Genomic DNA, 14755 nt, shown 5'->3' with positions numbered 1-14755 from the left:
TGGCCGCGGTCACACCCTCAGGCCAGAACACCAACAGATGAAGAGGATGCTTTGTGTGAGGAGCAGAGGAAGCATTTACAAAAACATTAAAAGAGAACAGGGGATACGAATGATCAGAGAGGGAAAGGATTGGGGGGGGGGAGGAAAATAGGAGTTCATTCACCAGTGCCCCATTCTTTGTGCCAGTCTCCAAGATGCAGTCATTCCTGATCCTCTATGGGACCATCGGTCGAACCATTAGTCCATTTAAAAAAAGCTTCAATAGGTTTCAATTGATCTCTATTAGCCATTGACCTGCTGGCTTTGATGAAGACGTACATTGGGGAAGTACCATTTTAAGAATGAACATTAGCATTACATTTAAGCCCATCAAGTCTCCCTTTTATGGGACCCTAGATCTTTGTTGTCAGCCACTGAGCAACCCTATGCACGTGGCATCCTGGGTACTAGCTGGGGTCTGGGGGTACCGCACTCCCACAACCAGAATCGGATTTGCTTAGAAATAGCGCAACCTCCAAGCATCTGCCTTAAAGAGGGAGGATAAAAGTAACCGAAGAAAATGAGCTTGTACCCCTATGACAGAGAGTACGTACTTCAGAGGAACTGAATGAAGATCTTCAAGGCAACAAGGCCACCAACTAAGAGGTGTATTTAGAATACATTTATTATTCATGTTTAAAAGAGAAGTGAAATATACACAGGACAGAGGTTACTACCTATAGGTCTTATCAGTTCTTGTCAGGACTTTTATAAAGAAACTGTCAATTGTGAAAGAGGATCTCTCTATCACAGGAAGTATCACTTCACCGCTTACCCAAAACAACTGAGGAGGAAGGAGTCGAAGCCTCACTGCTCACCAGCACCCAGAAACACAGAGAATGCAAACAGAAACCTAGCAACTGTCACAGCTGCAGAGAGGATCGCCTACAACTCGCAGCAGATGCAACTGAAAGACACAGACGCCAACAAGACCCGAGTACAATCAGCAACCGGGATCACAACAGCAGGAACCATCATTATCCGTGAGCAGTCCAGGGCATGGAACATCAGCAGCAAGCACCACCAAGATCTGCGCGTGATGTCATCTAACAAGTTTAGCCAAAGAACGACAAATCCTGGGAACAACCAATGACTGGCCACATCAGCAGCAGAAGCCCGTTCAGATACTAACAAGACGTGTGTGCAATCAATGATCGGTAGCAACCACACAGGAGGTCCATACAAATCCTAACAAGACCAATAGTCAACCATTGACAAGTAGCACCAGCAGTAGAAAGCCCATACAAATTCTAGTAAGACCTATGTACAATCAATGACTGGTAGCAGAAGGAAGCCCCTGCAGACACAAATGAGAAGTGTTCAATCAATGAACGTGCCATAAGCAGCAGAAGAACCTCAGCAGACAGTACCCAGACCGGTCTGCATTCCACGATAGGTGGCACCAGTAGCAGGTACAAACAATACTGGTGTACAACAAATAACAGTTGGAACCCTCAGCAAGAATCAACTTCAAAAAGTGGCAAGACCTGTTGATGACAAGTAGCACCAGCAGCAAATGCCGACAATAACTGCTAACAGTCAATGACAGAGGTCATGTACAGCAGTAAGTCCCGGCAGACTGTAGCATGGCCTGCATAGAATAAGTACCATGTAGACCAGTGGCAGCTCTTACCAGATCTAATGCTCACCAAGTGTTGGTATTTGTGTACGCGATCCTTAGTCAAGCTTTAGACCTTTAAAAATCCACATACCTGGTGCTTTCTCATCTGTTCCTCACAACCCTACATAATGAACCATTGAACATGGTGGACTGAACCTCAACCGCATGGGATGACTTCCAAGCAATACAACTAGGAAAAGATGCCATGAATGTGGTTAGCTTACCACCTTATGGTGTTATGAACGCTACATCACCGGACATGTCTATAACAATTACAGTATTGATACTCAATCGTTTAAAAGCCTACAGAAGGAGTTTGGCAATGGATGGATGAGTCTGCCAAAGGAACCAAAGCTCTACATAGAGCTAATGAAATCCTGAGATGGGGTTTGTTTTCCAGGGGCTGGGGGAGGGCGTATCATTTCGGTAATGGACATCTGGGTCCTCAACTTGATAAACTTCTACAGCCACACTTGGCAGAGTCCTCCTCTGGCCTATAGACTCCCATCAGAGTACTCCCCTGACTCCCCACCAGGGATAATATCTAAGAGGTTCATTGTAAACAGAACCCCCCCCCCACCCCCCCAAAAAAAAAAGAGGGTCTCATAATTTACCAACCATAAAATCATTGTACCACATGCAAATGCAACCGATTATCTAACACACTCGCTGATCATTTCTTTTGTGCAATGCATGGCAGATTAAATACCTCCTCAAATGACACCTTTGCGCAACAAAACACCAATCATTAACAAACTCTCCAAAAATAATTGGCAATACACAGAAAGCTAAATGGATTATGAAATTGTGCAAAATATTGTAAGTGATATCTGATTTACATTAAAAAACAAAGAAAATTGAGTGTGAAGGCAAATAGAAAAAAAATGTCCCCATGGTCATCGAAACAGCATGCACGGTCTAGCGACAATGGAAGGAATTACTTCAGAATCAAGGTACAAGCAGAAAAAGGGAGTATGTAGATTTCAACTGGTGTGCGGATAACCATAGGGAATGCTGGCTCCAGCATACATTAAAGTGAATAGTTTTCCTTTTTTTTTTTTTTTAACTCTTCTTAACAGTGATTTGGCCTGAAATTAGCCAGCAGTAATAACTCTCAAAAGTGTGTCAACCACTTCAAGTTGGAGAACCCTTAACAGAGAGAAAGACAGTGTCCATGATCAATAGATCAGTCTCTTTAGCTGCTAAAGTCACATTTAAATCGACGTTTTTGAATAAGTTTGTTGTGGAGCCTGAGCTGAAATATTCTTTTGCATATATATTCCAGTATATGCATCTACACCTTGGGCATCCATTACTGGTCCAAGCAACAATGAGGTTGTAAAATCTAAGCTTTTGTTTCCTATAAATCAAAAGGAGATTACTGCAAACACGTTTTGCGCTGAGAGTTTCTTTAGGACATTTCAGTGCTTTCAAAACAGGCTAAAGGAGTTGAGAGGATATCACTTCGCTTTAAGGTGAAGTAGTCCCTTGGTCTCTTGTGGTCCTGGGATGTCACCAAACGTGTCACAATTTGCACGGTGAAACGTGTCTGCTGTAATCGCCTTTTCATCGTATCAAATAAATCACATTTTTGTTTGGACATGTTCTGAAATCTCAAAGGTATGCACTGGATTATATATACACACAATAGAGCTTTAGCTGCTAAAATATACAAGCTTTCTAGAAAATTTACAGGTAGGTGGTGCAATTCCATCGAAGTTCAGAGCACTGTCATCTACCGACAACCACCATGTGCTGGAGCAGCTTCAACCCACACGCTGTCCAGAAACCCAGCGATGGACTATACTTGCGAACGAGAAAAAAAAAAGGGGGGGGGGGGTCTAAGTGATGCTGCTATTAGATTGCAATACGCCGAGATAGTTCTTAAATTCCCCAGTGCAAGAATAGGTAAGTGTTTACCAGTGTTTGTATTAAAAAACCCTTCAGCTTCACCATAAGTTGAGGGTTAAAATCACAGTTAAAAGGGCAGAAGTGCAGAACAAGCTATTTTTCTAATCGCTCAAAAAAGTCACACAAAGCACCACTTTAAATGGAAAGCTGTTGACGTGCAATGTCACCATACAAGGAAGAGACGTGGAAACATGAGCAGTCATTCGGCAGGGCCAAGCGGATACTCACCAATCCTCATGAAGACCACAATGCTGAACATGGAGAGGACAGTGGGCACCACCACTCCGAAGAACGTGGACAGCTTCTTGCTTTGGTCCGGCGGGATGACCGAGGTGCTGACGGTTGTCTCATGGTTGCCCAGCACATCATCACCTGTGATGCTGGCGAGCGAGCTGAACAGTCGGTAATTGAGGAGCGGCGAGCTTTCCGACATGGTAATGGGAAACTGAGGGCAGGAGGCCGAACTCCCTGTGGAGGAAAAGAAATATACATAAGATCCCAACATGCACAGAAGGGAAAGGAGTGTCTTGTTCCTTAAAGGAATGATGCCAAGCGGAGTTCACAATTCAACCCGTGCTCGAGCGGATCCACAGCCACCCAGGGAAGAAGCGAAACACATCAAGGGGACACGCGTCAATGGAGTCTGTGCTCAACAAGATAGTGTCCTGCCAACAAGTAGTAAGATGAGTCCAAGTGACAAACACTGATGCACTTAAGACCACTCGCCTGCGGGCAAAGATCAATAGAGTGCGAAAGAGTCCAGAAACAATCCGACTCTAATCTGCAGGAGATACAGCAATAACATCAATAGAAATCAGCACATCATGAGATTGCAGAGAAGGAGACTACTGCACGTCAACCCCTCCATCCATAGCAGGGTGGGAATAAATAAATACTTGTCTGAAGCACAGACGGGCATCAATTTGGCGACCTTCCAAAACAATTTTTGTTCCCAGTGTTGCCAGGAACAAGAAGAACTGCTGAGGAGATGCGATCAGTCTTCAGGCGCGGGGGACAGAGCTGGTCTCTTTCGAAGGTGGATCCCTGAGGTCACTTCTAGCCCTGCCAGTACCACTTTGCACTAACTAGAAGGTGAAGCTATTTCATCTTCTATTGACCACAACAGGAAGAGAGCGCTTCACCACTCCCGTCCTTATATGCTGTATCAGAAATAAACACCTTGATATCCCACTTTATAGGACAGAAAGCTCTCCAGTTTAAAGCTTTAGCTTACATTTTTCATGCTCAGAATGGTCCCCTTTACACCCATGTTTTTTCAGTATTTCAATTGGAGTTTCATGGTTTATTATGTCAAATGCTGCCAGCAAGTCTAAAAGAATGAGACAGAAGTCACATTGTCTAAAATTTGGATTTCCTCTTCTTTTATTTTTAGTTTTAGAATTGCTGTTGGCAGCTCTGTAGCTCATTAAGCAGACAGTTCATAAGGTAAGACAGTATCGGTATAATAGAGAAAGGTGCTGGCCGGATGGGCAAAGTCAGAGCGCCCAAACAGTATACAAAATGTGGATACAGGAGCGGTGTGGGGGTACAATGCTGGCAAGATATGCAAGGTCGCAAAGCACCCACTCAGTACCCAAGATGCAGAGATAGGAGAGATATGGGGAATAGTGTTCGTTGCTTGGGTGAGGTCACAGAGCTCCCAAGGATATATTTGTATACTGTGTAGGCACACTGACCGCGGCCAACCAGCCTACACCTTTTCCACGTCTCCGGTTTTTGCATTTTGTACACAGTGTAGATATTTTGGGATCTCGCCAATCCGTCCAGTACTTTCCCACAAACCTCTACTGTCTCTGCAGTTTATATACTGTGAGGATGCTGTGACTTCCCCAATCCAGCTACCTCCTTTCCTCAAACCTCTCTCTCCTTTCTCTACATTTTGTAAATCGGGTTGGCACTCTGCACCCTCGCTCATCGGTGAGTATCTTTGTCCTTAGTACAGCGGCTGTTTGCCTATTCCTGCAAGGCTGTGCTATACGAATAATGCAAAACAAAGACATTAATATACACTGACCTCTGAGATAAGATCGGTAAAAAAACTAGAGTAGAGTAACAAAAACAAAAGAAAACCTCAAGCAGTAAACCCATTTTTTTTTACACCACCTTACCACACTTCTGGCACCAGAAGCACAAATGTATTGGTGGGTCCCAGGTCACATGACCCAAGTTTGAATATATATTGTGAAGAATAGCAGATATGAGGGCTGCAGGCTCACCCACTTTTGAAATACAGGTAATGTAATCCATTTTAAAGACTGGAGAATGTAGTCTATTCCAATGCCGGATCTTTGCTCCCTCCTGCTTCGCACATATACTGCCCCCTACTGTCTGCTCCTTCTACTTTCCAGCAGCGACTCGTGATCCCGACAGGGATGAATACATGCCTAGAATTCCAAGTGATAGGCGAAGCGAGTGAGCTTAACTTCTAGTAGAGGTTGGGGAGGATCCTCAAATATATATACATATATCTTTAAGGAATAAATGGTGCACTCTAAAGAAATATATATGTTCACATACATTTACCAGAAAGCCATAGGTTTTTAATGGGCACACAAGAAATATTTCAATACGTTTATGGTGCTTAAGGGACGCCCGACCTTCCCCAAGAGCGGACCCAATTTGTGATGGGTGCACTCTAAAATTTCAGGAATTACTTCCAGTATGCCAGGGCCAGAAGATTGCTATGAGCTATGCCAAGAGTTACCGTCGGTATTATAAAGCAATTTTTTGTAATGTGTCCCCCTCCTCCATATGCCATTTGTCAAAAAATGCTGATAATATGCCAGAGACAGAATTTTACCATGGGTGCCCCTTCTGTTAAAAATTCTTTGGTGTGCTACAGTCCGCTTTGCAATCGTAAACATCACACCTTTGCGCTCTCTCTTACGCCAAGAATTACGTCTAATATGTCGGCACCAGGTATTTGCCATGGTTGCCCCCATATGCCAAATATTACCTGCGTTGTGCCAGGGACTGCACTGTGCCACAAGCTCGCCCCCCAACCCCATGCCATCTATGGGATGCCCTCCCCGTAGGCCAAGAATGATTTTCCGAATGCTGGGTCATGGGCACAAGCGTAGCACACCTTCCCTCCCAGATGGTCACGCACAGGACCATTTTTAGGTCGAGCGACCTATCTCAATGCGCATTCGAATTGAGCGGGAGCTCGATATATAGCGTCTTAAACAGACTTTACCTAACTGGGCGATTTGGTGCTGTGCCCGTGGCTTTTAGGTCAATGCGCAAGCGCATTGACCTAAAATGCGCGGGCACATCACCAAATCGCCGTCTGTTCCCTCAGCCGCACTCCTCCCACACCTTTGAAGTGAAGCTTAGCTTCACTTCAAAGGCCCCTACTGCTTTCACACCCTCTCCCCGCTCCACCCCCTCCCCTGCCCGCCGTGTCGCCTTTCTCTTCCCCTCTCCCCACAGCAATGCCCTCAAGTGTCCGGGAGCCCCGCGTCTGTCATAGCCTTCTTTTAAAGCAAAGGGGCTATTGTTGGGAGACGTCTGCAGACTGAGTTTTGCACTATCGTTTGTGTAAAAGACCTCTTCCTACCTAAAAATCGACACAATAATGCATGTCATACTAAACTATAGCACTAAATGCTAGTTTTGCATATCACATCATTACATATAATTTTGTTCCATTTTTCATAAATGTATGCGAACTAAAAGAAAAGAAAATTACACACATTTCACACACCTTTATAAATACTACCTGCTTAGTGACCTCTACCTTTTCCTCAAACTTTCTCCTGCTTGCTTTGTCTTTGTTCCATACATCACCGACGAGGCAGTAAGTGGGCTAATCAGCAAGCTCATGCTACCCTTCACCTGGTTTTGCCAACACTAACCTACTATAGCAAGTGTTTCGATGTCTTCTTTCTCCCTTCCCCATCATCCTCTTCCTTATCTTGCAAAGTTTAAAGTGCTCAACACCTTCCCAGTGAATCGGGTACAGGCAGAACTCTCAGCAAATAAATTCCTTCAGCCGCAGCTTGACACAAATGCATAAAACACTCACTGGATTTTAGCATTTGTGAAGGCCGTAAAGTGTGTGTTACTTTGTGCTGGGGGGAAATTAGTAGGCGCTCTGCCATATGACGTAAAATAATAAAATGACCATGCCTAAGGCTGTAGGCCTTGTTTGTTTATGTTAAAGCCAATAGGAGCGGCTTATTTTAGTGAAATGTCCATGTCATTTTGATAAAGGCAATAGGATTCTGGGTATTGTCGCACCACGCGTACCACAGGCTGGAATCCTGTCCCTTGATTTGTGATATCCTTAACAAAGCCAGTAGGCACACCTTCTTGATAGTGAATAACTGTTCAGATTTTTGCTATAGGGATATAAAGGGGTTTTAATATTTTGAAGGGTATGGCTTGCTGGTGCAAACATTGTGCTTGAAGCCTCAGAGATAATCAGTACAGGCTCTCTTTAGAAGGTTTATTGCCCACTGTGACCTTTCCTTACAATATATGACTTAAACACGTGTTATTCTGCGACACCCATTTATGAAGTGTTCCAAATTGTAATTCCACCTGCAGTCCTGAACGTATATACAATTGTGCACATTGTATTTAGTTGTGTGTAAAGTACGTTTCCATATTAAAGAAAGCTGTCTGTCATAGTCTTCTTTTAAAGCAAAGAGGCTATTGTTGGGAGACGTCTGCAGACTGTGTCCAGGAAACGGCCTTTTCCCAAAATACACCCGAATAGCGGGCTTCATTTGGACAAACTGGACGGATATTTGCGACGAGTGTACACATATTTATTTTACACTCCAGGGGAACACTTGTTCTAGTGTGTACCGTGTGCACAGCAAGCCGTTACCTGCGCACACACGCCCACGGACACGCACACAATGGTGCAAACGCGCGCGCACAGACACATACAGAGAAACACACTCGCACGCATATAGACACACACCACACACAATAGCACGCACATTCACATTAACGCAGGCACGTGCGAGCACACATACACACGAACATACATGTCGTTTTGCAAAGAGACTCCCACAGATGATGATAAACACCCGCAGGCACGCATTCACACGAAACAGTCGCAAACACACAAACACTTCTACAACAGATGTCCCTTCAACCATTTTCTAACAAAGACTGACAGACACACAGACCTTCCCAGAATAAATGCACGTGAAAACGGACAGACACGCGCCAGGACACACCACACAGACGCACACTGTAGGGGTGTAACAATGTCCTACCACTCACGCCTCCAGGGTCACCAGGTTACGTGCATGTTACCCACCTGTGTTCCACTGCTGTTATGTCAATAATGCCCAGCTCTGCTGATACAAGGCTTCTAGACAATATACACAACCACCCCATCCACCACCGCATCCACCATCACCACATCCACCATCACATCCACCACCACCTCCACATCCACCACCACCTCCACATCCACCACCACCTCCACATCCACCACCACCTCCACATCCACCACCACCTCCACATCCACCACCACCTCCACATCCACCACCACCTCCACATCCACCATCACCTCCACATCCACCATCACCTCCACATCCACCATCACATCCACCATCACCTCCACATCCACCATCACCTCCACATCCACCACCGCATCCACCACCACACCCACGAGACCCACCACACCCACCACAACCACCACCACTACATCCACCACCCCATCCACCACTACCACCACCACCACCACCGCATCCACCACCACCACCACCGCATCCACCACCACCACCACCGCATCCACCACCACATCCACCGCATCCACCACCACATCCACCGCATCCACCACCGCATCCACCATCACCACCGCATCCACCATCACCACCGCATCCACCATCACCACCGCATCCACCATCACCACCGCATCCACCATCACCACCGCATCCACCATCACCACCGCATCCACCATCACCACCGCATCCACCATCACCACCGCATCCACCATCACCACCGCATCCACCATCACCACCGCATCCACCATCACCACCGCATCCACCATCACCACCGCATCCACCATCACCACCGCATCCACCATCACCACCGCATCCACCACCACATCCACCACCACATCCACCACCACATCCACCACCACATCCACCACCACATCCACCACCACATCCACCACCACATCCACCACCACATCCACCATCACCACCACATCCACCATCACCACCACATCCACCATCACCACCACATCCACCACCACATCCACCACATCCACCATCACCACCACCACCACATCCACCATCACCACCACCACCACATCCACCATCACCACCACATCCACCATCACCACCACATCCACCATCACCACCACATCCACCATCACCACCACATCCACCATCACCACCACATCCACCATCACCACCACATCCACCACCACCACTTCCACCACCACCACTTCCACCACCACCACTTCCACCACCACCACTTCCACCTCCACCACTTCCACCTCCACCACTTCCACCTCCACCACCACCACCACCACCACCTCCACCACCACCACTTCCACCACCACCACTTCCACCACCACCACTTCCACCACCACCACCACCACCACCACCACCACCACCACCACCACATCATCCACCACCACCACATCCACCACCACCACATCCACCACCACCACATCCACCACCACCACCACAACATCCACCACCACCACCACAACATCCACCACCACCACCACTACATCCACCACCACCACCACTACATCCACCACCACCACCACTACATCCACCACCACCACCACCACCCCATCCACCACCACCACCACCACCACCACCACCACCCCATCCACCACCACCACCACCACCCCATCCACCACCACCACCGCATCCACCACCACCACCGCATCCACCATCACCACCGCATCCACCATCACCACCGCATCCACCATCACCACCGCATCCACCATCACCACCGCATCCACCATCACCACCGCATCCACCATCACCACCGCATCCACCATCACCACCGCATCCACCATCGCATCCACCACCACCGCATCCACCACCACATCCACCATCACCACCACCACATCCACCAATTCCACGATCACCTCCACATCCCCCTTGACATCCACCACCACCGCATCCACCACCACCACCGCATCCACCACCACCACCACCGCATCCACCACCACCACACCCACCACCACCACATCCACCACCACCACCACATCCACCACCACCACCACAACATCCACCACCACCACCACAACATCCACCACCACCACCACCACATCCACCACCACCACCACAACATCCACCACCACCACCACAACATCCACCACCACCACCACCACCACCACATCCACCACCACCACCACAACATCCACCACCACCACCACCACTACTACAACCACCACCACCACCACCACCGCATCCACCACCACCACCACCACCGCATCCACCACCACCACCACCGCATCCACCACCACCACCACCGCATCCACCACCACCACCGCATCCACCACCACCACCACCGCATCCACCACCACCACCGCATCCACCATCACCACCGCATCCACCATCACCACCGCATCCACCATCACCACCGCATCCACCATCACCACCGCATCCACCATCACCACCGCATCCACCATCACCACCGCATCCACCATCACCACCGCATCCACCATCACCACATCCACCACCACCGCATCCACCACCACCACCACCACATCCACCAATTCCACGATCACCTCCACATCCCCCTTGACATCCACCACCACCACCACACCCACCACCACCACCACCACATCCACCACCACCACCACATCCACCACCACATCCACCACCACCACCACATCCACCACCACACCCACCACCACATCCACCACCACCACATCCACCACCACCACATCCACCACCACCACATCCACCACCACCACATCCACCACCACCACATCCACCACCACCACATCCACCACCACCACATCCACACCACCACATCCACACCACCACATCCACCATCACCACCACATCCACCATCACCACCACATCCACCATCACCACCACATCCACCATCACCTCCACCACCACCACATCCACCATCACCTCCACCACCACCACATCCACCATCACCTCCACAACCACCACATCCACCATCACCTCCACAACCACCACATCCACCATCACCTCCACAACCACCACATCCACCATCACCTCCACAACCACCACATCCACCATCACCTCCACAACCACCACATCCACCATCACCTCCACAACCACCACATCCACCATCACCTCCACAACCACCACATCCACCATCACCTCCACAACCACCACATCCACCATCACCTCCACAACCACCACATCCACCATGACATCCACCACCACCATATCTGCATCCACCACCACCGCATCCACCACCACCACCACACCCACCACTACATCCACCACCATCACCACATCCACCACCACCGCATCCACCACCACATCCACCACCATCACATCCACCACCCACATCCACCACCATCACATCCACCACCCACATCCACCATCACCACATCCACCATCACCACATCCACCATCACCACATCCACCATCACCACATCCACCATCACCACATCCACCATCACCACATCCACCATCACCACATCCACCATCACCACATCCACCATCACCACATCCACCATCACCACATCCACCATCACCACATCCACCATCACCACATCCACCATCATCACCTCCACCATGACATTCACCACATCCACCAGCACCGCATCCACCGCCACCACCACATCCACCACCACATCCACTACAACCACCACCCCATCCACCACCGCCACCGCATCCACCACCACATCCACCGCATCCACCACCACATCCACCACCACATCCACCGCATCCACCACCACATCCACCGCATCCACCACCACATCCACCGCATCCACCACCACATCCACCGCATCCACCACCACATCCACCGCATCCACCACCACATCCACCATCACATCCACCATCATATCCACATCCACCATCACCACCACCACCACATCCACCATCACCACCACATCCACCATCACCCCCACATCCACCATGACATCCACCGCCACATCCACCACCATCACATCCACCACCGCCACATCCACCACCATCACATCCACCACCACCACCACCACCACATCCACCACCACCACCACATCCACCACCACATCCACCACCACCGCATCCACAACCACCACCACCACCACCACCGCATCCACCACCACCGCATCCACAACCACCGCATCCACCACCACCGCATCCACCACCACCGCATCCACCACCACCGCATCCTCCACCACCGCATCCACCACCGCATCCACCACCGCATCCACCACCGCATCCACCACCGCATCCACCACCGCATCCACCACCACATCCACCACCACATCCACCACCACATCCACCACCACATCCACCACCACATCCACCGCATCCACCACCACATCCACCGCATCCACCACCACATCCACCGCATCCACCACCACATCCACCGCATCCACCACCACATCCACCGCATCCACCATCACATCCACCATCATATCCACATCCACCATCACCACCACCACATCCACCATCACCACCACCACATCCACCATCACCACCACCACATCCACCATCACCCCCACATCCACCATGACATCCACCGCCACATCCACCACCACTACCACCACCACCACCGCCGCCACCACCACCACCGCATCCACCATCACCACCACCACCACATCCACCATCACCCCCACATCCACCATGACATCCACCGCCACATCCACCACATCCACCACCACTTCCACCACCACCGCATCCACCACCACCGCATCCACCACCACCGCACCCTCACTACCACTTCCACCACCACCGCATCCACCACCACCGCACCCTCACTACCGCTTCCACCACCACCGCTTCCACCACCACCACTTCCACCACCACCACTTCCACCACCACCACTTCCACCACCACCACTTCCACCACCACCACTTCCACCACCACCACTTCCACCACCACCACTTCCACCACCACCACTTCCACCACCACCACTTCCACCACCACCACTTCCACCACCACCACTTCCACCACCACCACTTCCACCACCACCACTTCCACCACCACCACTTCCACCACCACCACTTCCACCACCACCACCACTTCCACCACCACCACCACTTCCACCACCACCACCACTTCCACCACCACCACCACTTCCACCACCACTTCCACCACCACCACCACTTCCACCACCACCACTTCCACCACCACCACTTCCACCACCACCACATCCACCATCACCACATCCACCATCACCACATCCACCATCACCACATCCACCATCACCACATCCACCATCACCACATCCACCATCACCACATCCACCATCACCACATCCACCATCACCACATCCACCATCACCACATCCACCACCACCACTTCCACCACCACCACTTCCACCACCACCACTTCCACCACCACCACCACTTCCACCACCACCACCACTTCCACCACTTCCACCACCACCACCACCACTTCCACCACCACCACCACCACTTCCACCACCACCACCACTTCCACCACCACTTCCACCACCACCACCACTTCCACCACCACCTCCACATCCACCACCACCACATCTGCATCCACCACCACCGCATCCACCACCACCACCGCCACCACCACCGCCCTTCTGAAGAAACCCACAGCGGACCCCACCGAACTCAAAAATTACCGCCCCATCTCGCTCCTTCCATTCCCGGCCAAAGTCATCGAGAAAGCTGTCAACAACCAACTCGCCAACTTCCTCGAAGCCAACAAATCCCTCGACTCCTCACAATCTGGCTTCCGAGCAAAACACAGCACTGAGACCGCCCTCATCGCAGCAACAGACGACATTCGAACTCTACTGGACAATGGAGACACAGTCGCCCTCATCCTCCTCGACCTCTCTGCAGCATTTGACACAGTCTGCCACAGCACCCTTTTACAACGCCTCAATAACATCGGAATCCAAGGAAAAGCACTTGAATGGATCACCTCGTTCCTCACCGGAAAAACTCAGAAAGTCCGCCTCCCACCATTCAAGTCCGAGGCCACTGAAGTCATCTGTGGCGTACCACAAGGATCCTCACTCAGCCCCACCCTCTTCAACGTATACATGAGC

General features: G+C 50.3%; 1 protein-coding gene across 3 annotated transcripts in view; it reads right to left on the bottom strand.

The window, feature by feature from the left end:
- SLC12A9 (solute carrier family 12 member 9) overlaps nucleotides 1-14755 on the bottom strand; it is a 163834-nt gene that overhangs the window by 110797 nt on the left and 38282 nt on the right. For 2 of the 3 annotated variants that reach the window (XM_086946117.1, XM_086946116.1), the window contains exon 2: nucleotides 3800-4039. In XM_086946117.1, the coding sequence (XP_086802243.1) occupies nucleotides 3800-4004 (205 nt within the window). In that variant the 5' untranslated portion in view covers nucleotides 4005-4039. The remainder of the gene's footprint in view (nucleotides 1-3799; nucleotides 4040-14755) is intronic. The other variant, XM_086946118.1, reaches the window with a different exon arrangement.

The sequence above is a fragment of the Lissotriton vulgaris genome, chromosome 12 (assembly GCF_964263255.1).
Source record: "Lissotriton vulgaris chromosome 12, aLisVul1.2, whole genome shotgun sequence".
NCBI classification, from domain to species: domain Eukaryota; kingdom Metazoa; phylum Chordata; class Amphibia; order Caudata; family Salamandridae; genus Lissotriton; species Lissotriton vulgaris.
This window is presented reverse-complemented; position numbering and strand designations above follow the sequence as displayed.